Source organism: Penicillium angulare, assembly GCF_028827245.1.
Source record: "Penicillium angulare strain IBT 27051 chromosome Unknown utg000001l_segment0_segment0, whole genome shotgun sequence".
NCBI lineage: Eukaryota > Fungi > Ascomycota > Eurotiomycetes > Eurotiales > Aspergillaceae > Penicillium > Penicillium angulare.
The window spans coordinates 1,667,376-1,690,974 of NW_026623160.1; the positions used below are offsets into that span (position 1 = coordinate 1,667,376).

At 47.6% G+C, this 23,599-nt stretch overlaps 8 protein-coding genes across 8 annotated transcripts; 5 read left to right on the plus strand and 3 right to left on the minus strand.

The window, feature by feature from the left end:
• Nucleotides 1-2,185: 2,185 nt before the first annotated feature.
• N7478_000580 (AA9 family lytic polysaccharide monooxygenase) lies at nucleotides 2,186-3,661 on the plus strand (the record flags this gene model as incomplete). Its single annotated transcript, XM_056916795.1, has 1 exon — nucleotides 2,186-3,661. One exon carries the CDS (start codon nucleotides 2,186-2,188, stop codon nucleotides 3,659-3,661), a length of 1,476 nt encoding a protein of 491 aa, XP_056784675.1.
• A 467-nt stretch (nucleotides 3,662-4,128) lies between these two features.
• On the minus strand, nucleotides 4,129-6,203 carry N7478_000581 (putative RNA binding protein Ligatin/Tma64; the record flags this gene model as incomplete). The annotated part of the gene is made up of 3 exons (XM_056916796.1): nucleotides 4,129-5,216; nucleotides 5,275-6,088; nucleotides 6,183-6,203. The coding sequence occupies 3 exons, from the start codon at nucleotides 6,201-6,203 to the stop codon at nucleotides 4,129-4,131; spliced, it is 1,923 nt and encodes a 640-aa protein (XP_056784676.1).
• Nucleotides 6,204-6,673: 470 nt separating this feature from the next.
• Nucleotides 6,674-8,919, minus strand: N7478_000582 (AMP dependent CoA ligase; the record flags this gene model as incomplete). Its single annotated transcript, XM_056916797.1, has 11 exons — nucleotides 6,674-7,007; nucleotides 7,071-7,087; nucleotides 7,156-7,279; nucleotides 7,337-7,426; nucleotides 7,483-7,576; nucleotides 7,632-7,686; nucleotides 7,758-7,993; nucleotides 8,055-8,286; nucleotides 8,341-8,518; nucleotides 8,569-8,621; nucleotides 8,674-8,919. 11 exons carry the CDS (start codon nucleotides 8,917-8,919, stop codon nucleotides 6,674-6,676), a joined length of 1,659 nt encoding a protein of 552 aa, XP_056784677.1.
• Nucleotides 8,920-10,237: 1,318 nt separating this feature from the next.
• Nucleotides 10,238-11,883, plus strand: N7478_000583 (CFEM domain-containing protein; the record flags this gene model as incomplete). The annotated part of the gene is made up of 8 exons (XM_056916798.1): nucleotides 10,238-10,282; nucleotides 10,346-10,484; nucleotides 10,540-10,730; nucleotides 10,805-10,841; nucleotides 10,894-10,961; nucleotides 11,015-11,397; nucleotides 11,502-11,554; nucleotides 11,630-11,883. The coding sequence occupies 8 exons, from the start codon at nucleotides 10,238-10,240 to the stop codon at nucleotides 11,881-11,883; spliced, it is 1,170 nt and encodes a 389-aa protein (XP_056784678.1).
• A 1,246-nt stretch (nucleotides 11,884-13,129) lies between these two features.
• On the plus strand, nucleotides 13,130-13,719 carry N7478_000584 (Dabb family protein; the record flags this gene model as incomplete). Its single annotated transcript, XM_056916799.1, has 4 exons — nucleotides 13,130-13,148; nucleotides 13,268-13,354; nucleotides 13,448-13,583; nucleotides 13,659-13,719. 4 exons carry the CDS (start codon nucleotides 13,130-13,132, stop codon nucleotides 13,717-13,719), a joined length of 303 nt encoding a protein of 100 aa, XP_056784679.1.
• A 281-nt stretch (nucleotides 13,720-14,000) lies between these two features.
• N7478_000585 (tRNA maturation protein LHP1) lies at nucleotides 14,001-15,296 on the minus strand (the record flags this gene model as incomplete). Its single annotated transcript, XM_056916800.1, has 3 exons — nucleotides 14,001-14,100; nucleotides 14,162-14,940; nucleotides 15,006-15,296. The coding sequence occupies 3 exons, from the start codon at nucleotides 15,294-15,296 to the stop codon at nucleotides 14,001-14,003; spliced, it is 1,170 nt and encodes a 389-aa protein (XP_056784680.1).
• Nucleotides 15,297-16,568: 1,272 nt separating this feature from the next.
• chsD (chitin synthase D) lies at nucleotides 16,569-18,650 on the plus strand (the record flags this gene model as incomplete). The annotated part of the gene is made up of 1 exon (XM_056916801.1): nucleotides 16,569-18,650. One exon carries the CDS (start codon nucleotides 16,569-16,571, stop codon nucleotides 18,648-18,650), a length of 2,082 nt encoding a protein of 693 aa, XP_056784681.1.
• A 779-nt stretch (nucleotides 18,651-19,429) lies between these two features.
• On the plus strand, nucleotides 19,430-21,896 carry hsp88 (Hsp70 chaperone Hsp88; the record flags this gene model as incomplete). The annotated part of the gene is made up of 4 exons (XM_056916802.1): nucleotides 19,430-19,504; nucleotides 19,619-19,650; nucleotides 19,764-21,195; nucleotides 21,279-21,896. The coding sequence occupies 4 exons, from the start codon at nucleotides 19,430-19,432 to the stop codon at nucleotides 21,894-21,896; spliced, it is 2,157 nt and encodes a 718-aa protein (XP_056784682.1).
• Between the last annotated feature and the right edge of the window lie 1,703 nt (nucleotides 21,897-23,599).

Consider the following 23,599-nt stretch of genomic DNA (forward strand, 5'->3'; position numbering starts at 1 on the left):
AGTCATTGCACTCCCTCCTCTTGCTTGTGTCACCTATCTGTGCCACTATCTGCGACTCGGGGTCGGTGCGCGAGTCCGATAATGAGATACTAGCTCTCCCATGCAGGCTTTTTTGTCATCGACTCATCGTCTCAAGTTAGCGTTATCCTAGTACTTACGAAGTTCCTATTTACAGTTCCCGATGTCCACGTTATCAAGTTCAAATTATCTCGGCCTCAATTGGCCGGGACCATGATTTTGCTCTAGCTAAAGGCGCCCTCGAATGAGAAAGGTTGTTCATCCCGCGTCCAGCGAATGAGCCTTGCAGATCCGCCGGCCCAGAGTGCGCTATTTGAGTCCGAATTCCGGACAATACTCAGGCCAAGCAGACCATGCCCATTTGAGTTCGAGAATCAATTGGATTGAAATTTTCTACTGCAGTAGTGCTGGAGTGGGATGTGTACGTTGCATTTTCACTTCCCATTTCAACCTTGGAATATTCAACTTGTTTATGCACTGCGACTGGCGGGAATAAATATATCCTATCGTACATCCATAGATAACAAGTTCACCGCCTACTACTAGTAGTAGTCGACCATGACACTCCAATCAACTAAATTATGGTTGAACCAGGCAGTATATAGTATCCCGAGAACCTAGAACATTAAACCTCTGGTTATTAGACTCCAAGGCTCCCAGGACCTGCATGCACGTCCATTTACAAGTTGAACTATTTTTACCTACCGAATCGCATTCCAGCAATATTCGCAAAACAGTTGATAAGAAGCTTAATATTAGCTCTCTATACTACTACCACGGTTACTAACCCAGCCTTAGAAAGGTCCCCAACTAGGCAGGCAATGGCTTCATATCCTCTACAATGATGGATCCATACGTAACCCCTCACTTGAAAGCATCTGAGGAGCTGTCTACTACTAGTAGTGGCGCCAGAGCTTTGGACCGATAGTGGGACTCAGATACTCACGGACTCCATGCGCGGCGTGCCGAGTGCGCCGGATGTTTCAGAATAAGTCTCCGGAAAGGCGCCGCTACCCCTCTCTATTTAACGTCTTTACATGGATCATCCAGTCCGACCGGCCGTCAATTTCGGAATAGCATTCATGGCTGCTTTATCCATTCTACTGTTAAGCCCTGCGAAGAAAATATCCACGGCGATAAGACAGGGGCCCGCAATTGGACTTCGAACGCCCCTTCCAGCGGTGGAGTCTAGGTCGTGATCATGCACGCTTGACATACTCTTAATCTATTTGACAGCACACTAGTGCGAATTATCCTGTCTCAGAGAAAGAGCAGCCCGGTTGATTATATGACAGAAACAAAAGCTATGTGTTGTCTGTGCTCTGACCACCCTGAGCCTAGATTTCTTTGAATAGCCCTAGGCCACATTAGCCTCCTCCATGTGGCCACACCCCTGGCTGAACCTAGGCTTATATGACCATTGTATGAAAACAATCACAATGACGCATTGATATTAATTTGCCAGGGAAGGAGTTCAAGCCACCTGGGACCTGCGCATCATATATCAGGGACGCGCAGGGACCACTGCCAATTAAAGAGAGTCGCCCGACACGGTGAAACCCCAACTGTCACAGAGAGCCGCCCAAGATCGACACATATAAACTAGCGGTTTGAGCTCTCTTCGGATGTCTCCAAAATTACTTTATAGCTTAATTAAATTCACTACCGAACAGGTACCGGGCGGCTTTGGGACACATTTGTTCATTTATCTCACACTCGGCGTCTTGCCCATATTGGTATTTGGAGATTCTCCACCTATGGAAGGCCAAGCATAATCTCAAGTCTGTGGACCTGTTTGAGAATCATGAATGCTATACGGAGGATGAACCTCGGTGAATTAAGGACGACCTGCCAAGACGGACCTGTCATTCGAATGAGTTACAACTGGCATGATTATTCTGATCCGAAAGAGGTCATGATGTCCGGGCCCACGACAGAGAGGGTTGGATATAAAGTCGACTGACAGCCTTGATCATTAGTTTCTTTTGATCACCAGTCTTTTGTATTTCATTCTTTCCATTCTACAGGTCTAGTACCTTCTGTTCTTTCATTCGGGTTGACTTGAAGTCCCCATTTTGTCATTCTTTTTCTACCACGATCTTTTTACAACAAAATTTCAATTTGACGCTGTGCGTTTTGTCCGGGTTCTTGGCAATCAAAAGAGAAAATGTCTGTGTCTAAGATTACTGGATTGATTCTTGGCTCAGCTGCCTTGGTAGCCGGCCACGGCTACGTGAGCGGAGTTGTGGTTGATGATACCTACTACGGCGGTTATATCATTACCGAATATCCCTACGAGACCGATCCTCCTGAGCTTATTGCTTGGTCCGAGGACGAGACGGATCTGGGCTACATCGACGGATCTGAATACGCCAATGCCAACATCATTTGCCACAAGGATGCTAAGACTGCTGCTTTGGAGGCTCCCGTCACTGCCGGTGGCTCTGTCGAGCTGCAATGGACCGCCTGGCCTTCAAGCCACCACGGTCCAGTTATTACCTACCTGGCTAACTGCAACGGAGACTGTGCGGACGTTGATAAGGCCACTTTGGAGTTCTTTAAGATTGACCAGGGCGGCTTGATCAACGACGATGATGTGCCGGGTACATGGGCGTCTGATAACCTCATCTCCAACAATAACAGTCGCACAGTCACAATCCCTAGCGATATTGCGGATGGAAACTATGTTCTCCGTCACGAAATAATTGCCCTGCACTCTGCAGAGGAGACAAACGGAGCCCAGAACTACCCCCAATGTATCAACTTGAAGGTCTCTGGCGGCGGAAGCGCCACTCCCAGTGGTACCCTGGGAACTGCTCTGTACAAAAACACCGACCCTGGTATTCTAGTTAACATCTACACCTCGCTGAGCACTTACGACATTCCCGGCCCAACCTTGTACACCGCCGGTGCCGCAGCCGCTACCGGCTCTTCATCCGCCACCACCACCAGCGCTGCTACTGTCTCCGCGTCTGCCACTAGCGCTCCCAGCGCCGAAGCCACCAGCTCCTCGAGCGTGTCATCTGTTATTCCCGTGTCTTCTCCTGTCAGTGCCTCCCCTGTCCGGAGCCCCTCCTCCGTCCCGCCCTTCTCTAGATCCTCCGCCCCGGCATGGCGTCCATCTTTCACTCGCCAGCCTGGTTCTTCCCAGTCTACCTCTGCTCCCACTGCGTCGCTCACCCCTCCCGGTGGCTCTGAGAATCACCAATCCACCTCTACTACATTCACTCCTATTGTCGTCACAAAGACCGAGACCAGTACCTCATGGGTCACTCAACTGGCTACTCTTACTGACAAGTCTGTTGTACAGACCACCAGCGCTGTTCCAGTCCCTGTCGCCGTCACCACTACGATCACCGAAGGAAGCACACCGACAGAGACTGCTTCGGTTAGCACCAGCTCATCCAACTCTGGATCTGGATCTGATTCAAGCTCTGGCTCCGATTCTTCCACTACCACTACTACTACCACCACTAGCTCTGGTTCCACAACCTCTTCTTCTGCTGCTGCGTCCGACTACAACTCCAGTGATTGGACGACATACCTCAGCTCTTTGAGCGCGGAGGAGGTTGTCAATCTGCTGCATCAGACTTTCAAGTGGCTGGTTACCGACAAGGTGCATGCCCGTGATTTGGGAAACTAAAACACCGCGTCCGATTTGGCCGAGTCAGAAGTTTGGGTGAGTAGAAATACTTGCTGAAAGAACTCATTCGACCTCACTTTCTACAAGGTGTTGAGTGTCTTTATGGATTTTTCATGGTGGAGCAAGGGAATTTATTATATTCTTGAGATTAGATATGGTAACTTATTCTCGAGGCATTGTGCTTCTCGGTGCAACCATTCTCTACATGTAACATAGATATCTTTCCCACTCGGCTTGGTGCTTGGGTACCTATACGGTTGCATATTTTCTTCTTTCTTTTCTCCTTGCAACTTTTGCGAGGAGATGAGAGACCCGTGAGCCGGTTCTCTCTTTATACTTTTTTTATGAATGGAACTATGAGACTGCTCAATTATATTTTTGTGTTTTCGGTGTAGAAATTTAGCCTCCGCATATACTGATTGTGGTCCAGATTACGCAGGTACTTAAATCGCAGCCCTTGGAGGGATTTATTTCTTCTTCTTAGTCTTATCCACCACATCGGTCCACTGACTCCGCAATCCACGACGCGAAAGAGCCGTATCGAGGACCTTCCGCTGATCGCCTTGCACTAAGACCTCCATGACGCCCTTAGGCGCACCAACAGCCTGTGTCACACTAGTGCTACTTGCACACTTCTTTTGCAGCTCTTCCGCCAGAAGGCTGGGGATAATACCGAAGACCTCCAGGCCACTCACCTTGGTGATGGTCTTGGACCCAGTGCGCTTCTCAAGAGTGATATTCACCTTTGGCGGAGAACCTGCCTTGGGCTTAACGTCTGAGAGGGTTTGTCCAGCCTTGAGAATGACCCAGTGCTGTTGTAAAAGGGAATTATCCTCTACAACACGTTTCAGCAAAGCGTCACGGGTGACCATTCCGCGTTTAAGTGTCGCTTGGTCCTCTGACGAAGAGGAGCCGAATATAGTGTGGGCAAGGTATGGGTTGAGATTGATGATTCGTCGGTTTTGTGCGGATACGAGGGGCGGATCTTGTGTTTGGGCGTATTGATCCAAGTGGGTAGAAATGTCCGTGTATTTGTAGTAATTCTGAGGGCTTGATGTAGACAAGGTGGGGAAGATGTGTGGCATCAATTTGCTGGTTGGTCGATACAATGTTTGAACATTGAGTGTTTGGCCAACAGACTGGTCAGCGCCACCAGTTGCAGCAGGTTTTTTACCGTCTGAAGGTGTTGATTTTCCGACATTTTCCAACAGTCCCTTGAGAGGAAGTTTGTAAGGGACGAATCGCTCGACGCGATGGTCATCGAAGTCAATGTCCCAGATGTATGTTTCTTGGCCGCTACGGTCTTTGGACTTGACGAGCTGCAACTTATCCAGGTATTTGATGAATTTCTTAACATTCTTCCAGCTTGTCTTTTTGATAGTGTAGAACTGAGTCTGTTGAGCTGAGAATATAGGCAAGTAGGGTGTAATCAAGTTGGCTATCAGAATAGATGGTGAGACCGGCAATGTAAGAGTGTGGTTGGGAGCGTCGGGATTATCCTGCTTGAGTTTATATAGAGCATATATAAAGGCATTGACGAAGGCATCGTCGATTTCTAGAGTATGTCAGTATTTCTGATGTTTGAATCCTATCCGATACGACTCGTCACATACCCTTTGTTGTAGGCTCCTTCTCCAAGGGCCCCTCCGCGTCGTCGGCAGCGTCACCTGCAGGGGCTTCTTCGTTTTCATCCAACGAGAGGCCTCCAACGCCTCCCTCGACTTCTTCCGCTTCCAATTCCTCGATCTCATCATCCCATCCTTGTATATATTCTGGCGTCGGGCGTGGTGGCTTCGGCGATGAACTCCATGCCCAAAGCTCATCTCCTTCCCAATGCAGTCCGCGAACAGCATGCCCCTTTGTCCCTTGCACCTCTCCCAATGCAGAGACATCAATTTCACATATTCCCACAAATAGCGGAACAGTATGACTGTCTAGACTAGCAACAGCCACCACGGCATCCTTCACAGCCCGCTCAGGGAATGGCGGGTCATTGGCAAGTCCGGGTGTCATTAAATCTGCACCACCGTGAAGCTTTCGCATAACCATTTCTGGCGTATGCAACAAAGCAACCAAGTTTGGATTATGCCATAACGTATAGACAGTCGGATAAAATCGCTTGCTGAATCCGGGACCATGCTCGATCTTGAACCACAGTACTCGTTCGTCGCCCTCAGGATGTGTACCAACATATACGATGCCTTGAACCTCTCGCAAGTCTGGTCCAGCAGTTGTTGTAAATCGGGCAGTCAGCGCATTCTCGGGAAGCAGGGCATTTCGAATCGCACTGAGGGTTGGAGTTGTGCTAGGTGCGGCGTCGGGTTGGGTTTCTGGAGATGTGGAAGGGACAGGAATCTGGTAGTCTTTGATGATTTGGTCGGCGATCTTCCTGCGATCGGAAGATCGGAGAGGAGATAAGTTTTTGATCTAGAGGACTATCAGTACAATTTCGCCCATTTTGTGCTCGTAGCAAGCCTCTTTGGATGAAGGAGGGGCAATGCGGGGAGGTAGCGTCACCGACCGTAGGCTTCTTCTTGAACATGGTGGAGTTTGATTGGATAAAGAATGATATAAATGTGATGAAGTACACCTGGTTCTCAGCAAAGGCCCTGCCTCAGTGATAAAGCTTCAGGGAAAGGATAGCAAGAGAGATGCAAATTCCAAGGTTGAATTCAACCAAAAATAAAACCCAAATTGATCCGCAAAGCTCTTCCGCTCTCCTCTCTCCGCTCTCCGAGGTTCCCCACATTCCTTCCAACCTTGGAGGCTCTAATGTCTGCTATAAAGAGTCATAAAGATACGAGAGTATGACTATGACTCATTCTGAATCCAACCCACTGTTTCTCTTTACAGTTCATGTGAATTTTTTTATTTTACTCTTCTTTATCTCCATATTCTCACACTCAAATGACAACAAACGGTGTATATTTTAAGGTGATTTGTATAATAGGACAGAAATCTGTATATAGATACATTGGAATAAATTTTACAGGGGCCGTCTTACAAAAGCATCTAAAGCTTCGCTTCCCTCGCCTCATTCAACTTCGCAGGCAAAAGTCTCCTAAGAATCTTGCCAGTCGGAGTCTTGGGCAAGGTCTGGAGATGGAATACACCACCCCTGAGCTTCTTGTACCCTGCAAGCTGGTTATCCATCCAGGATCGGATTTCATCCAGGACTACTTGCTTTTCAGAGTCTTTCAACTCCACTGTCTCCGGTGAGAGGCTGACGTAGGCGAGGGGAACCTCAGTTGCTTGGGCATCATCGTAGACTGCACACACTGCAGCGTCGATCACATTTGAATGGCGCAGAAGCATATCTTCAAGTTCTGACGGGGCAATTTGGAAACTAAATAAAATAGAAGGTTAGTTAGACACTATACGCATTGGGGCAAAAGACCTGTAGCAATACCCTTTGTACTTGATCATCTAATTTTCATATATTAGCCCACTGAAGTATTTGACATCTGTAATACGATAGGCGAGGACAATCTTACCTCCTTGAGACGGTCGGTGACCCAAAAGTTCTGGTTCTCATCCATCTTCAATATATCTCCTGATTTAATCCAGCCATCGGAGGAGAAAGTTCGCTTTGTTGCTTCGCTATCATTGACATAGCCCCTGCAAAAGTGTTAAAAATATCCATAATGGTGGAATAGGAAATTTATAAAGACTTACATCATGACGACTGGGCCACGGAGCCAAAGTTCACCTTCTTCACCAAGAGCGACATCTTCGTTTGTCTTCGGGTCAACGAGACGAGCTTCCCTGTCATGATATCAGTAATAGCTCCTATTTTATCAGACGCAACAGAGGAATCGTACATTCCAGCAAATAGCTTGCCAACACATCCGAAAGCAGCCTCATCTTCATCAATCTCATGAATAACTCCACCAGCGCATTCCGTAAGTCCGTATCCTTCATTATGATGTTAGTAAAGCATTGTGATTAACTTGAAGAAGACAACACCAACCTTGACAGATACTAGTATGGGGAAGACGCTTTTTGAGCAGCTGTTGCACAGATTTCTGGGGGAAAAAAAAAGACATCATGAGTTTTTTATCATAATTAACATGGGGATCTCGAGCAGGAAACATACTTTCAATGGTGCAGCAGAGATTACAATTCTCTTCAAGGAAGACAAATCATACTTTTGAGCAACGGGCGAGGCAGCAAGGCCAAGTGCCACCGGAGGCACAATGTGCAGATCTGTTACCTGCACTTCGCTTGACTTTTGGCAGAATGTTTCCAAGTCGAAAGCAGCAAGTCCGCAATAATGGGCCCCAACCCACATACCGGCCAGAACCGCTATGGTCAGACCATAAACATGGCAATCTAGCGTTTAAAAGTGTCAGTGAGGCGGTTACTGCTATTCAGAGGGGGGTGGACAATTTACAAGGCGCGAAGAATACTTCGCGGACAGTTGAGTTGACTCTAGCGGGCATGGAAGCACGCATTGTGATGCTGTTCATGATAAGGTTGTAATGAGAGAGTTGAACACCCTTCATTTTACCCGTCGTGCCAGAGGAGAAGCAAATAGTACTGGGTACATCCTTGGAGCTCTTTCCCTGAAGATCATAAGGTGGTATGCTCTGTGTAGATCCTTTACCTGTCACGTCGTCTGGAAACTATAGCATTGTTAGTACTGAAGTCGGATAATGTCATGAAATAATGCGACCCACTTGTGGGAGACCCTCCACCTTGCAGCGAACGGTCATAACCTTGATGTCCGTGTTAGGTAGGGAGGCCAAGGCCTCTTGAATTGCGCCAAGCTTCTCTTCAATAGTGGCAATGTGTGTTGGCTTGACGATCTTCAGAATATGAGCAATATCATGGGGCGTTGCCGATGTATTGAGTGGTCTAGAGAGCCAATTAACGTATTTTCTTTTTCATACCATGTGTGTACTTACGCAAAAATAGCCCCCGCCCACCATGTTGCATGAGCAAGACGAACAAATGCGTTCTGTAATTTCAATCAGACTAGAAAGCAACAAATTTCAGAACAAATCTCTTACGGAGTTGTTAACCAATGCAAGTAAAGTGTTTCCTGGCTTCAGCCCTAGGTTTTCCTGTAAGCCCCAGGCAGCCTGGGAAGCTTGCTCGCGAAGCGAGCCATACGTGATAGTTTCATCAGAGAGGGACTCGGTATGAACCACTTTAGATGCTTCTACATCATCAGGATTGTATTGTGTCATGAACTGCGAGACAGACAAATTCGTCACATCATGAATTGGAATGACTGGTGATCTATAGAGGGCCATTGTGTCAAACGTGGCTGGGCTTGCTGTTGCTGTATGGAGTACGGAGTAAGGAGTCCTGAGCACAATGATAGAAATCCATTCATTTCCAAGCTTCTAATAAGTGTAACCAAGCAGCCCCTGATTGCCACGCTACTGCTAAGATTACATCCCATCGCCGGCAACTCTCGGGCTCGGTTTCATCCGCGCGAGTGGGTCAACTATCAAAGGCGCGACCGGTGGCCAGATGGTGCATGGAAACGAACTAGGCCGTTTTCTCGAATCCCTCTCCGTTCAAACAACACCCTTATCAGGGTAACTAGACGTCAACAGGGTTATCTACAATGTCCAAGCCACCTATCACGTAACAGTTTCAGGAGCATGGGACATAAAATAATTCGCACTCCTCCTTCCTTGAAGAGCACGTTCTTCAAGAATCCAGCTTCTACCTCGGTCATCCATTCAACTTGGAGTATTAGCCCCATAGTGAATTCTAGCCCCAAGATAGCGTACTTGATTCTGTGCAACAAAGCCAATTAGCACGACTCTTGGCATATGTAAAGTATTCGCCGATGGAATTCCGCCCGGTATCCATTCCAGTATTCCCCGTGTACTAGTGCCCATTAGAGACTAGTCGTGGCGCCGACAGTTGAAAAAGCAATTTGTGTGGTTTTTAAGTGGCGGAAATGGCTAACAATGGCTGACAAGGGATCCACGCGGGAAAACCCCCCCACAAGGGAGAAACCTTCCTCAAAACCATGGAAAGGGGAATTATGGTTGTCTTATTGTCAGGGGTAGAGGCTTGGAGGTTTCTTATTTACCAGCTGTTTGCCTAGAAACAAAATCATATATTCTACTGTTTATCACAGATATTCACAGGATTTTAGGCGTAATCGCTGGTCTATCCGGGTTTCATTGCGCTATGACACTAGTTTCTGACGGAATCCTTCGCTTAATATCAATAATGAAATGGCCACACCGAGGTGCTTCAAGGCCCACTTAGTCTTATTACCTAGTAGTGGCAAACGCCAGCAATTCCTCTTCGTTTAAGCGTATGATCCCGTAGGTTGAAGGAAGTTTAAGTCTCCTCAGGGCCACCATTGTTCTCCGTCCACTAATCAGAAAAATGCCCAAGCGCAAAACTTAATTATCAACGTGCAAAACCACGAGTGAACCGGTTATCTTATGATCCTTCACAAACCACGTTTCTTTTCAACCCCGTGAAGCCCCATACTGGAACTCCGTATGCTTCTCTGAATTTCAATACAGCGTCAGCTGTCCACAGTCATACCAGAATGCGATCCCTTTCAGTGAAGGCTATACTCTTAGCCTGTGTTTTATTATGTTTGACGGAGGTGGCATTCGCCGAGACACAGAGCTTCCCTACGTGTGCTGTATGAGTCCAGAAACCCTCTTCGAGCCATGGAATAGATACTAATGGCATTTGCAGCTGAACTGCATTCAAGAATTTGTTCCCAAGTCAGAATGTGTCACCGTCACTAATCAAACATGCATTTGTACGAACGCCGACCTTAATGTCCAGTTGAATCTGTGTGTTTCAGCCAATTGCACCCTGAGGGAATCACTGAGTGAGTGGATACCAGATTTACAGGGGTCAGTTGTTTCCATTATGATCCTAACTAGATGATACAGCTACGCTCAATGTAACCGACACCGAATGCGGTGCTCCAGTGCGTGATGAGACTTCTATTAGTATTTTGGTCCCAGCAGTCGGACTATGTTATCTGTTCTTCGTCGCTTTGAGGTTATATACACGTCTTGCCATTACAAAGTTGGAAATGGGTTGGGATGACTGGGCAACCATTCTTCTTGCGGTAAGTTCACATATCCATATGAAGAAGAATAAGAAGAATAAGAAGAAAAGGACATCCCTAATTGACAATTCCAGTGTTGTGCGGTGCCCGTGAACAGTGGCTCAATATTGCGTAGGTGACATCAACTCACGCACTGCCAGAAACTTACTAATAATAAATTCAGTTGGAAAGGCAGGCCTGGGAAAGGATATTTGGACTCTCGAATTCAGTAAAATTACTCGAATTCTCTATGTAAGATCTTTCGGCATTGACGAACACTGACGACCGCTGACAAAGTCATATAGCTGTTCTACATTCAAGAAATTCTTTACGCCACATGCGTCTCTCTCGTGAAGATCGCCTTCCTCCTTTTCTACCTTCGAATATTTCCGGATGAACGAATGCGCCGCATCATCAAGGCATCCTGCGTTGTGGCCGTTGCTTATGGTGTAACTTTCATATTCGCCTTTGCGTTCCAATGCTCGCCTGTGAATTATAATTGGAACATGTGGGATGGAGAGCATGAAGGGAAATGCGTGAAGACGAATGCTCTAGTAGTCACTGCTGCTGGACTGAATATCGTGCTTGATGCCTGGGTCATTGCTCTACCTATACCGAAGGTACTGAAGCTTCAAGCCTCAATAACTACAAAGCTTCAGGTTGTCTTCATGTTTTCAGTTGGATTCTTGTAAGTTCCCACTCCTAGTATCCCCCGTCATTGCTCCTCCTACTTCTCTGCTTTCTCTGGAGTTCTCGAAACATACACTAACTTACCTTTTTTTTACCTTGAAGGATCACAGGTGTCGGTGTTTACCGAGCCATCATGCTCAAGATCTTTGCTACGAGTACGAACCCAACATGTAACTACCCCCAAGTCTCTTCTTTTCATTTACCTCGTACTAATCATAGATCCACAATAGGGGACATGGCTGCTGGCGGCTATTGGTCTGTGATTGAGATTGATGTAGGAATAATCTGTCTGTGTCTACCATCTGTACGGTCCTTGCTCAGCCGTCTATTCCCAAGAGTGTTTGGCTCAACAAAAGAAGCAAGCAGTATGGGACACGTAAACAGCCAGAAAAAACTCCGAAGTCATGATCGGAATACCAGCTTTGTTCAGTTGATTGAGATGGATAATAGTACGGGCCAATTAAAAAGTCACCCTGATCATTAACAGGGTATTATCATTAATGCGTTAGATATCTTCTGGTATCATTATGAATTGAACACATTTACAGGCAGTCTTTCTCATGACATCCTAGGCTTGGGGACTAGAATTTATCGGTGGATCTCCTGATGGGTCAGCTGACTGTGGCTCTATAAAAGAGCCACATCTCTGGCACGCAGCTTCTCCCTTCTTCATGCTCTCGATGCAGAGAGTTTTAGCAAGTTATGCAACCCTCTGTTTTTTATGGACAGCCCTACGCTCTATACTACGTCATCTTTGGTTTTTGATTTTTCGCGAGTCATCAAGGACTCATCACCGTTATCATCAATCGAATTAGAGTATATGATATATAGTACTTCTTTTACCCATTACTACTAGTATCCCTCACTGCCACACCAAAAAGCGATGTCGAACTTGAAGTTGCGTTGGCGTCACCGGGGCCGCATTCAAGTTGGAGCGGAGACTGGACGCGTCAGTTGTCTCCAGAATACTAGTATGGCATATACTATGGATATTAGTATCAAAGTATATATCAGTATACTACTACTAGTAGTACTACCATCTGACACGGGGTTTATACTGTTATGAAACTTTGGAAGAAAGAATTGCCTGAGACCCGCCGCTTTTGTATTTATACGCCCTCGCCTCTCTGTTCTGGGAAGGCCGATTCAACACTATTTCCCCTTCAAGTTGCTATGGGTGTTTTCAGTTGACCCTGGATGCTTTCCGTGTTTGTGTGTCTCCTGCAACGATCGTTCTTATTAGTGGAAGAAACCAACCACTTGATCCAAGTACTCCTGCTAGGGTTGGAGGCGGATAAGGCTTTCTACATTACTAGCCACTAAAGTCTTCCAGCTCTTTATCTGGAGCTCTGTGTAATCAGTTCCTCAAAAGTACATAAGTTGTATGTTAAGTCGTTTTAGATAGCCGGATAGTAGCAATTGAAGGTAGCATAAGAGGCCGTCTCTGGTGGATATATATGCAAACCTCATTAATTCAGTCCTTTTTACACAATCTAATTGCCTATACAATTCAAATAAGAAATGCTGCTAGAAAACATAGAGTTAAGTCAATATTTAATATTAACAAGTGAGGCGGAACTACGAAAGCAGGCTCAATAGGCTCAACCATCATGCGCTCGGACTTGTCCCGATCCCCGCTTCCGATCCCCGGACATAAGCAGACCACATTCACATTCCGCGGGGTTGGAATTTCTTCTCTTCACTTATCCATACAAATCAGCTTAAACACCATGCCAGTCTATCACGTCGGTAAGCACAGCCATATTTTCCATGACGAATGCTGCTATTCCCGCCACGTTATCCAATCGATTATGCGGGGGATACTCAGAACATACATCCCCATGAATGTTGGCTAATGGGATCAACAGTTCTTTTCCGTCTGAAGGAGGGTGTGAAGCAAGAGCAACTTGATACCTGGGCCCAGGTAGCTAAGTCAATGGTTGGCAAGATCCCAGGTGCGTGTTTATGTGCCCGGAAAAATAATTTCCGGATTCCCATCCCATGCCAGAGTCCAGACAGAAAAGACTGACGATGAATGCAATATTCAGGATTGATCTCTCTCGAGGCGAATACCCCGTTGCCAATCTCTGTGCCTCGAGCCAAAGGATTTAATATGGGACTTGTGGCTGTTCTAGAGAAGCCGGAGGATTTGGCGACTTATGCTGTGCACCCGGTGCATTTGGAGTATGTTTTTTTCTCTCGCGATGTGTCATAACCGAAGCTGGAAATTGGAGATTTCTAACCGAATTTTCTTCTTAGAGTTCACAAGTTCCGGGAGGAGCTAGCTGAAGATACCTTGGCCTATGATTTGGAGTTTTAGAGTGAGCGGTGATGCATCAGCGTACAAGAAGTCATGGTGGTCTTTGTTTTTGCGTGGGATTGAAACCAGCTTTGGGGTTAAATTTTGATTTGAAAACGATATGGAATACATCTAGATCGTTAAAACCCAGTGAGAAAAACGCCTTTAGCAGAAATTCGCCCTATGTAACATTGCCCAATAGGGCGGCCTGTTCCTGTAACACTTTTGGATTCCACCCAATGATCAACGAAAAAGAAAGAAGACCGAGAAGCACTTGTTTGGTATAGTCATGGTTCAATAATTTACTGCTTGGCATCGACCTTCTTAGCAGGGCGGTCGCCGTTGGCATCGTCATCGCGAGTGCGCTTCTCGCCGGAGGTGCTCTGAATGACGGGGACGCCACTAGATATCAGTTCAATTAGTATATGTCTTGAGATTTTCGGGCATGTTAAGGTAAACCTACCGAGAATCCTTCTCTGGCTGACGGTCCTTGAAGCCATTCTTCTGGTCCTCATCGCGACGCTCCCGCCAGTCACGGCCGTCACGGCTATCACGGTTATCACGATCGCGGCCACCACGGCCACCACGACCACCACGGCCACGGCCACCACGTCCACCACGACCACCGCGACCACCGCGACCACCACCACGGCCACCGTGACGGGGGTTGGCCTCGATATTGCCGGCATTGATCTCCTCGACCTTCTCCTCGCAGTACTGCTTCTTGCTCTTGATAATCAAGTCCTCGCCATTCCATTGGGGCTTATCCTCACGAGCGAGGAATGCCTTCTGCTGGTCCTCGGTGGAGAACTCGACGAAAACACTGCCCTTGAAACCCTTGTCGTGGCCGCGGCGCAGACGGATGGCGTTAGTAGGTCCGTAAGGAGCGAAGAACTTCTCAATGTCAAACTGAGTGCTGGGCTCTTCACGTCCGAAGCCCTTGACGTAGATGCTACGGGGCATGGCATTATCCTCGAAGACCTTGGCAGCGTTCTCGTTGGTCTCGGTGGTGATGGACTCGGGGAGAGGAACCTTGCGCTTGACAGCGGTGTCGTTGTCAACAAGCTCAACGGTCTCTGCTGTCTTAAGAGCCTCAACAACGGCGCTGAAGGGCTGGAAGCGACGCATGCGCTTGAAGGAGTGCAATGTCTCCAGAGGAACTGCCTTGTTGGCGCTGCCACCGACCTGGGAGAGCATGAAACGGTCTAGGGGAAGGTTGGAGTCGGAGAAGTAGAACTCAACCTGTATTTGCGATCGCGTTAGTGAGGGATATTTACCTTGACATCCGTTCGTCATAAACTTCATACCTGCTTGCGGATCTCGACGGGGTCGTCGGTCTCCTTCTGGGAGGAGGGGTCGAACTTGGCGTTATTGCGACGGGGACCGCGCTGGTAACCGCGCGACTCCTCGTGATGCGACTTCTCCTGAGACTTCTCGGACTTCTCACCCAGCTTGGCAGCCTCGGCGACAATGCGAGCCTCTTCGGGGTCTTCCTGGGTAGGCTTCTCGGCGCCATTCTCTCCCTTCAGCTCAGCAAGGACGTTCTGCACATCCTGCTCTGCCTCGACGTTGGCAACGGGCTTCTGTTCTTCGGACATTATGAATGGTTGTGTTGGTGGGTTTTAAGATTAGGACGATGTGCCGGTGATGGGAATAAAGAAAAAGTGACTCCCGGCGTATAATGACTCAAGTTCGAGTCAGCGATTGAGTCACGTGGAAATGGGCTAGGCAGCTTCCAATGGTATATTGACGCGACCGAGGCAAAAAATAAGAATTGAGGTAGGGAAAATAGCACTGGAAGAATCGTCGCAAAAGAAAGAGCTGGCGCGGGGAGTGAACTTTTTTGGAATTTTCTTCGGAGCTGTCGCATTGACGCCTCAGGCATTCATGGTTGTGATGGTGGTGATTGGTTGGTGCGGGTCCCACTGCAGTATATAGAGGGAGTATACACAACTCAAATGTGAACTTGATACGTAGCATGGTAAATACATATTTTGAAGGCGTTTGATCGTAGATAAATAGATATAAAAAGAGAAAGCAATATCTAGTTATTGTGGTCTCTTGTAATAATCGCGGAGGGATGGAGGAGGATATGGTGGAAGAGGCAGAAGACAGATAACCCACACTCTGGTAGCACCTGCCTGCTATAGAAGCACACTACTCGCACCCTCACTTACCCATATCTCCAACATAACAGAGCTTCTACCTCAGCAAATCATAGTATTTGGATCTGGCACATTTTTACTGTCTCATCTTCTTCTTCCATCACGCCTGTGTGGATATGCATCGGAGTCCTCTCTTAGTCGAAGCCACTGACTTTCAAACTCTTAACTGAGACGGTGGGTGAGTTTGATCATTAATCGAGAATTCCCACGGGGGCTTTGACGAAGCTGATTTCATTGGTTAGAAGCGAATATACGCCTTTCCTCACTAAACATCTACCTGCTAGAATTCCATGAGGCCCATGCATATTACCAACGCTACCTCCGTTGACTCACTCCAGTCGATGTACTTGACAGTGTCAAGCGGAGCAGACCCGATTGCGACAGAACGATGGCCGACAAAGGATGTATGATATCTTCTCTACCCCCTCGAGGCACAAAGTTAACCAATGTCACAGATTGTTTACATTTCAATTGTCGGCCCTTTTATGCTAGCAGCGGCATTCGAATGGGTCTTATGGCTAGCAGCATTCTTATACTGTCTATATAAAGTGTATCAAAAGGCAGATCATTGGACCATCAAATTTCTCGCGGTGATCATGGCATTTCTATTCTCCATACTACGGTGGGCCTTCAGCTTATACCTTGAACACACTGAAGCCAGCAAAACTGACAGTCGTCTTTAATAGTCTCGCCTTTATTCCCGTCATGGTATTCACTTTGCCCCTTCCACCCCAGGCTACTCAGTATTTCCCAGCGGATGAATCAAGAGGCTTTCAGTGGTTCGCCTTCTGGTCTTTTTCTGTCTTGCTCATTGGACCCTGGCTGTTCTGTGTTTACAGACTAGTCACCCACTCCCTTGGAAGATCCAAGAGGATCAAGGAGGTACTCGACGATCGCACCGCCCCTAAGACAGTCGTTGTGATGCCTGTATACAAGGAGGATGCTGCGGTATTGATCAAAGCAATTGATTCAGTTGTTGATTGCGACTATCCCGCATACTGCATTCATGTCTTCCTGTCGTGGGACGGAAATACTGTAGATGAATGCTATCTCCAAGTGATCCAACATCTTGGTATACCCATATCTATGAAGGTGTATCCGCAAAGCATCGATGTCTGTTATAAAGGCGCTCGAGTTACAGTTTCTCGGTTCAAGCATGGAGGCAAACGGCATTGTCAAAAACAAACGTTCAAACTCGTCGACAAAGTATACAAGGAGTATCTGAAGAGACACGATGATCTTTTTGTGCTTTTTATCGACTCCGATTGCATTCTAGATCGATTTTGCCTCCAGAATTTCATGTACGATATGGAACTGAAACCAGGAAGCAAACGCAATATGCTCGCTATGACTGGCATCATTACCTCCACAACGGAAAAGCACACACTTCTTACCATTCTCCAAGACATGGAGTATGTCCATGGGCAGCTGTTTGAACGGTCGGTAGAGTCGGGCTGTGGGGCTGTAACCTGCCTGCCGGGCGCATTGACGATTCTACGTTTTTCTGCCTTTCGCAAAATGGCTAAGTACTATTTTGCAGATAAGGCTGAGCAATGCGATGACCTCTTCGATTTTGGAAAATGCCATCTAGGCGAGGACCGATGGCTCACCCATCTTTTTATGATCGGTGCAAAGGAAGCGTATCAAATCCAGATGTGTACCGGTGCCTTTTGTAAGACGGAAGCTGTCCAGACTTTCAGCAGTCTTTTAAAACAACGACGCAGGTGGTTCCTGGGATTCATCACGAATGAAGTTTGCATGATCACTGATATACGGCTATGGAAACGATATCCACTACTGTGCTTGGTTCGCTTCATGCAGAACACCATTCGAACAACTGCCTTGTTGTTTTACATCATGGTAATTTCGTTGATGACAACATCCAAACGAGTTGATGACCTGCCGGTCGGCTTCATTGGAGTTTCCCTGGGATTGAACTATCTGCTCATGTTTTACTTCGGACTCTGTCTCAAGCGTTACAAGGCATGGCTGTATCCGCTTATGTTTCTTGTGAATCCTGTGTTTAACTGGATATACATGATGTATGGGATTTTTACTGCTGGACAGCGCACCTGGGGAGGACCCCGAGTGGATGCTGCTGCCGCCGATGCTGAAACCACCCCTGGGGAAGCAGTAGAGCAGGCCAGGAAACAAGGAGACGAGTTCAACGTTAACATCGATACTTTCCGTACGAGTCTTGTGCGTCGGCGATCTGTCCCAGTTCGACCATCAAGTCATGTCGAAGGACGATTTGCGCCCGCCGAGCAGTTGCTTGACGGTTTTTACATGGACACGCACGAGGCCAATCGTCCCTTGGCTGGTCAACAGGGTTCATTGCATGAAGTACCTCGATTTCATCCACCCAAGGCATTTAGAGACTCGATGGAGTCTGTATTTACAGCATCTTCTGAAGCTGGATCGAACTCAGCATCTATGCCGCACAACATTGAGAATATGATGAGTGAGGAAGATCAACGGGAATTATACTGTGTCCGTCAAGCCCGATCATCAAACAGCATGTCGCTGATGGCAGGGCCTGGGAGCTCAGAGGAGGAGATTAAAGGCCACTTGAAATTTGACCCCAGATATGACACTTGTTGGCCCACTCCCCCAACGCCTGTCTTGGCAGTTCATGGCTGGAATGAGATGCATAATCTTCACCCTGTATTAATTCCACATATTCCCTTAGAGGGTGTCATTGAAACGGGTACGCCAGAAAAGAGATGGCTAACGCGATCTGTGATCAGTCAACCTTCATCTCTTGAGCCGCCCGACAGCATGGTCTAACGATATTTTTTTTTACGTTGACGTCAATTGAATGAATCCCTTCGTCCCACTTTTTTCCCACTCTCTTTCCTCGGTTCCTTTCGACCCTTTCTCCTTTTTTCTTTCCTCTGTTCGATTCTATTTTTAAGGATCATATCATGGCCTCCATTCCATTTTGTTGAGTCTTTTTGTGTTTGTGTTTTCTCTGCTTGATTCTGTCTCCATTTGCAATTCAACAAAGAAACATTGGATCATGGGCTCAGGATGATGATGCCCCTCGTGCCTGATCAGCGGAGTCCTCTTGCGCCTGGTCAACTACCTAGCCACGACGTTTAATCCAATCACATCCGAGTTGATTGTGGACCATGTGGGCCATTATGTAATGTCTCTTAGGCGGTGAAGAGTGAAAATGTTTTCTGCCTGCCAAGTTGCTCAAAGCGGTGAAGTAGAAGTCTCTCGTAACCGCTGGAAGATTCGACGCCCACACAGTTGAGATGGCGAATGGTAGAGTCTTATATAGCCCCCAGTGTGTAAGAAAAAAAGGGGAGTTCAATTATTTCTAGTATTTCCAGTAGCCGTTGGTTTTTTAACTTTTACTTCATCTTCAATTCCCATCATAACTCCATTTATAAAAAGTCAGACCGCCTGACCCTGGTTATCAATTCTCCCCGCCAATAATAAGAGTGGAGTGGCGTGCAAATTCTCCCCTCCAAAAGTTCTCTTCCTTTCTCTGATCCTTTCCTCTTCATCCTCCCATCCACCTCCTCCCCCATCGATTCATTCCTCTTTATCAGCCTACAATGTCTGTTGTCGGTATTGATTTCGGTGCACAGAGCACCAAGATTGGTGTTGCCAGGAACAAGGGTATAGATATTGTGAGTGTCTGCCCCGCCGGTGTTTGCGGGACCCCTCGTCCCTCATGATTGCGCCCGCCATATGATGTCGTCGCAAAGAATTGAAGCTGACCGTCGTCTTTCTACATTTTCTAGATCGCCAATGAAGTTTCCAACCGTCAGACCCCGTAAGTATTCGTGGATGCGCTTTCCTGACATCATGTCAGATTTCTTTTAACTTGCATATTTTCTTTCTTGGACGGGTTGACAATTGACTAACCCGAAAATTTGTGCCCAACAGATCCCTCGTTGGATTCAGCGCCCGCAGCAGACACATCGGTGAGGCCGCTAAGACACAAGAAACCTCCAACCTCAAGAACACCATCGGCTCCCTGAAGCGTCTCATCGGCCGCCCCTTCGACGACCCAGATGTCCAGCTCGAGCAGCGATACAACACCGCTCCTATCTGTGATGTCAACGGACTCGCCGGTGTCGAGGTCAACTACCTTGGCAAGAAGGAGAAGTTCACAGCGACTCAGCTGGTCGCTATGTACCTGACCAAGATTAAAGATATCACATCCAAGGAGCTCAAACTGCCCGTGTCTGATGTTACCATCAGTGTTCCCGCTTGGTTCACCGATGTGCAGCGCCGCGCTATGATCGATGCCGGTGACATTGCTGGTCTCAACGTTCTCCGTCTTGTTAACGATACTACCGCTACCGCCCTTGGTTACGGTATCACCAAGCTGGACCTGCCCGGCCCCGAGGAGAAGCCTCGCCGTGTGGCATTCGTCGATATTGGCTACGGTGACTACACTGCTTCTATTGTTGAGTTCCGCAAGGGCGAGCTTAACGTCAAGGCCACCACTACCGACCGTCACTTCGGTGGTCGTAACTTCGACTACGCTCTGACCGAGCGCTTCGCCGATGAGTTCAAGGAGAAGTACAAGATTGATATCCGCACCCACCCCAAGGCGTGGTCCCGTACCCTCGCCGCCGCTGAGAAGCTCAAGAAGATTCTGTCCGCCAACCCCCAGGCTCCTCTGAGCATTGAGTCTCTGATGGAGGACGTTGACGTCAAGGCCATGGTTAAGCGTGAGGAACTTGAGGAGATGGTCCGTCCTCTTCTGGAGCGTGTTACCGTGCCTCTGGAGCAGGCTCTCGCCGAGGCCAAGCTCACTGTTGACGACATTGACCACATTGAGCTTGTTGGTGGCTGTACTCGAGTCCCCGCCATCAAGGAAGCTCTCGCCAAGTTCTTCGGCAAGGGTCTTTCCTTCACCCTTAACCAGGATGAGGCTATTGCCCGTGGCTGTGCTTTCTGCTGTGCTACCCTCTCCCCCGTCTTCCGTGTCCGTGACTTCGCTGTCCACGACATTGTCAACTACCCCATTGACTTCACCTGGGAGCAGTCCCCCGATATCCCCGATGAGGACACCAGCCTCACTGTCTTCGGACGCGGCAACGTTATGCCTTCCACCAAGATCCTTACTTTCTACCGTAAGCAGCCTTTCGATCTCGAGGCTCGTTACTCTAAGCCCGAGGGTCTGCCCGGCAAGGTCAACCCCTGGATCGGTCGTTTCTCCGTCAAGGGTGTTCAGGCTGATGCCAACGACGACTTCATGATCTGCAAGCTGAAGGCTCGCCTGAACTTGCACGGTATCCTGAACGTTGAGTCTGGATACTACGTCGAGGACCAGGAGGTTGAGGAGCCCGTCCCCGAGGAGGGTGATGTAAGTTTTCCCTTTGACCCTTTTTGTAACAAAGGCCATCTTGCCTGGTTGTAAACGACTTATACTAATACTATATCTCATAGGCTATGGACACTGACGCCGCTAACGGCGAGGAGCAGCCCAAGAAGACCCGCAAGGTCAAGAAGCAGGTTCGCAAGGGTGACCTGCCCATTGTCTCCGGTGTCGGTGGTATCGATGCCGCTGGCAAGCAAGTCCTCCAAGAGCGTGAGAATGCTATGTACATGGAGGACAAACTCGTCGCCGAGACCGACGAGAAGAAGAACGAGCTCGAGGCCTCCATCTACGAGCTGCGTGACAAGATCGACGGTATCTACTCTGAGTTCGCCTCCGACGAGGAGAAGGAGAAGCTGCGTGCCAAGCTTATGGATACCGAAGACTGGCTGTACGAGGACGGCGAGGACACCACCAAGTCCGTCTATGTTGCCAAGCAAGATGATATCCGCTTCATCGCCGGCCCCATCATCCAGCGCTACAAGGAGAAGGCCGACGCTGAGCGTCAAGCCGTCCTGAAGGCTGAGGAGGAGGCCGCCGCTAAGCGCCGCGCTGAGCTCGACGCCAAGAAGAAGGCCGAGGATGAGGCCAAAAAGGCCGAAGAGGATTCCAAGAAGGCCGAGGGCGATGCTGAGATGAAGGACGCACCTGAGGGCGAGGCCCAGGGTGAGACTGAGGAGAAGCAGTAGATCTAACACGATCTTAACTGATATTTTCTCATACTACCCCGCTTATGCTTCTTTGATATGATGTTCGCGTCGTTGTTGACGATTTATAACAACGGTTGGAAGCGATGTTTCACATGATGACGAAAAGGCTACAGAGATGTTTTCACGGACCTAGACATGGCCAACCGGTATTATTTTTGAGTTGGTCAGATTTTCATTTTTTTGTTTCTTAATGGCAACCCGTTATGATGTAGATCGCTTTTCTTTTGAAATGAATAGATGAATTCCCATCATATCTATTTCTTCGTATATGTAGCCCTTTGTAATTATTGGTGCCCTTCAATGCAGATGAGTGGCCTCCCCAATGAATCATGAATCAAAGGTTCCAAGTGCTTCCTGGGAGTAATATCTTGCCATAGCCACTAAGTTTCGTCAAGTGGTATGCATCGGCCCTGCTATAAGCGTTGGAAAGTCTTGTGCAGTCTGAGTACTAGTACTCCAACTTGAATCTAAAGTGTAGGGGCATAAGTAGGACTCGAAGCCGTTGGGCCAGGCTGTGTCATGAGAAGTTGCCAATATTGAGGTCTTGATAATGGACACATGGTTCAAGTTCCCTAACAAAATTTAGCTTGCAGGCAAGAATTAGGACAGAATACAACACCTACGTACTAGATAGACTTCTATACTTACAACATAGAATAAGAAATTCATTCGTATACAAGAGTCAGAAAAGAGAAGGAAATGTTAGGTTGTAAGCTCTACATGGGTAGAAACCAAGCAGAAAGACTATTAGAAAGACAAATCCTTTCCAGATAGATAGTCTCAAGCTGCGAGCCAGTCAGTGATATTCGCTGATTGACTACTACTTTTGTGCATGTGTACCAATGTCGAGTACAGCTCGGTACAAGTATGTAAGGGGGTCAAGCTTTCAAAACCGGCTGACCTCGCATACAAGCATTCTTCAAGTTTCTCTGCTGTTATTCCGTAGAAAATGAAGTCAACAGGTTGCGTGTTGGTAGGGCTGGTGCTGATCGTCGTCGATCCAGTCCTTTGATGCGATCTGCATCACTAGAAGCCTGCGCCACTTTGGCAGATCACTTCAAGTCTAAATAACCCTATTCTGTCGTAGCTGCCGTGCTCTATTATATACTAGACTAACGTAGACAAGGAATAAATGATCATCATTTAGCACATCCATGGAGCTTGCAGTCCTTTCCGTTCTATTCCGTGAGGATCCACTAGCATGCGGATTTAGATTGAGATTACTTAGTATATGATCGATAATTTTATCCCAATGCATGCTTTTCATGACACATGACTTTAGTTTCTAGTAACCTCGGAAAGTCCTTGAAAAACATACTGGTTCATATGGAATTCGTCTAATTAAATCGACCATGAAAGCCACAGATCCACTAACAATCCACGCGAAGTTCGCACGGTCGCGTCGTTTAAATGTGGATCCACGCTCAACTGCGCAGAGTCCCTTAGCAGCGCCAAGATCATTAATTCAAGTTCTTCTCGATATGATCCTTGAAACGAAGCTCAAAAGAGTTCCCTCCTCATGCCCAGCTTTTTGGGCTGACTATGTCTCAAATTTCGTGATCAATCAGCTGCAAAATAAGAAGATAGTTACATTGTCCTCTTTTCGGATTCCCTCTTACAGCTAGGCAGTGTTCCTTGTAAGCGGGGCCTAGTACTTGTACGGAGTAGCCCGAGATGAACCA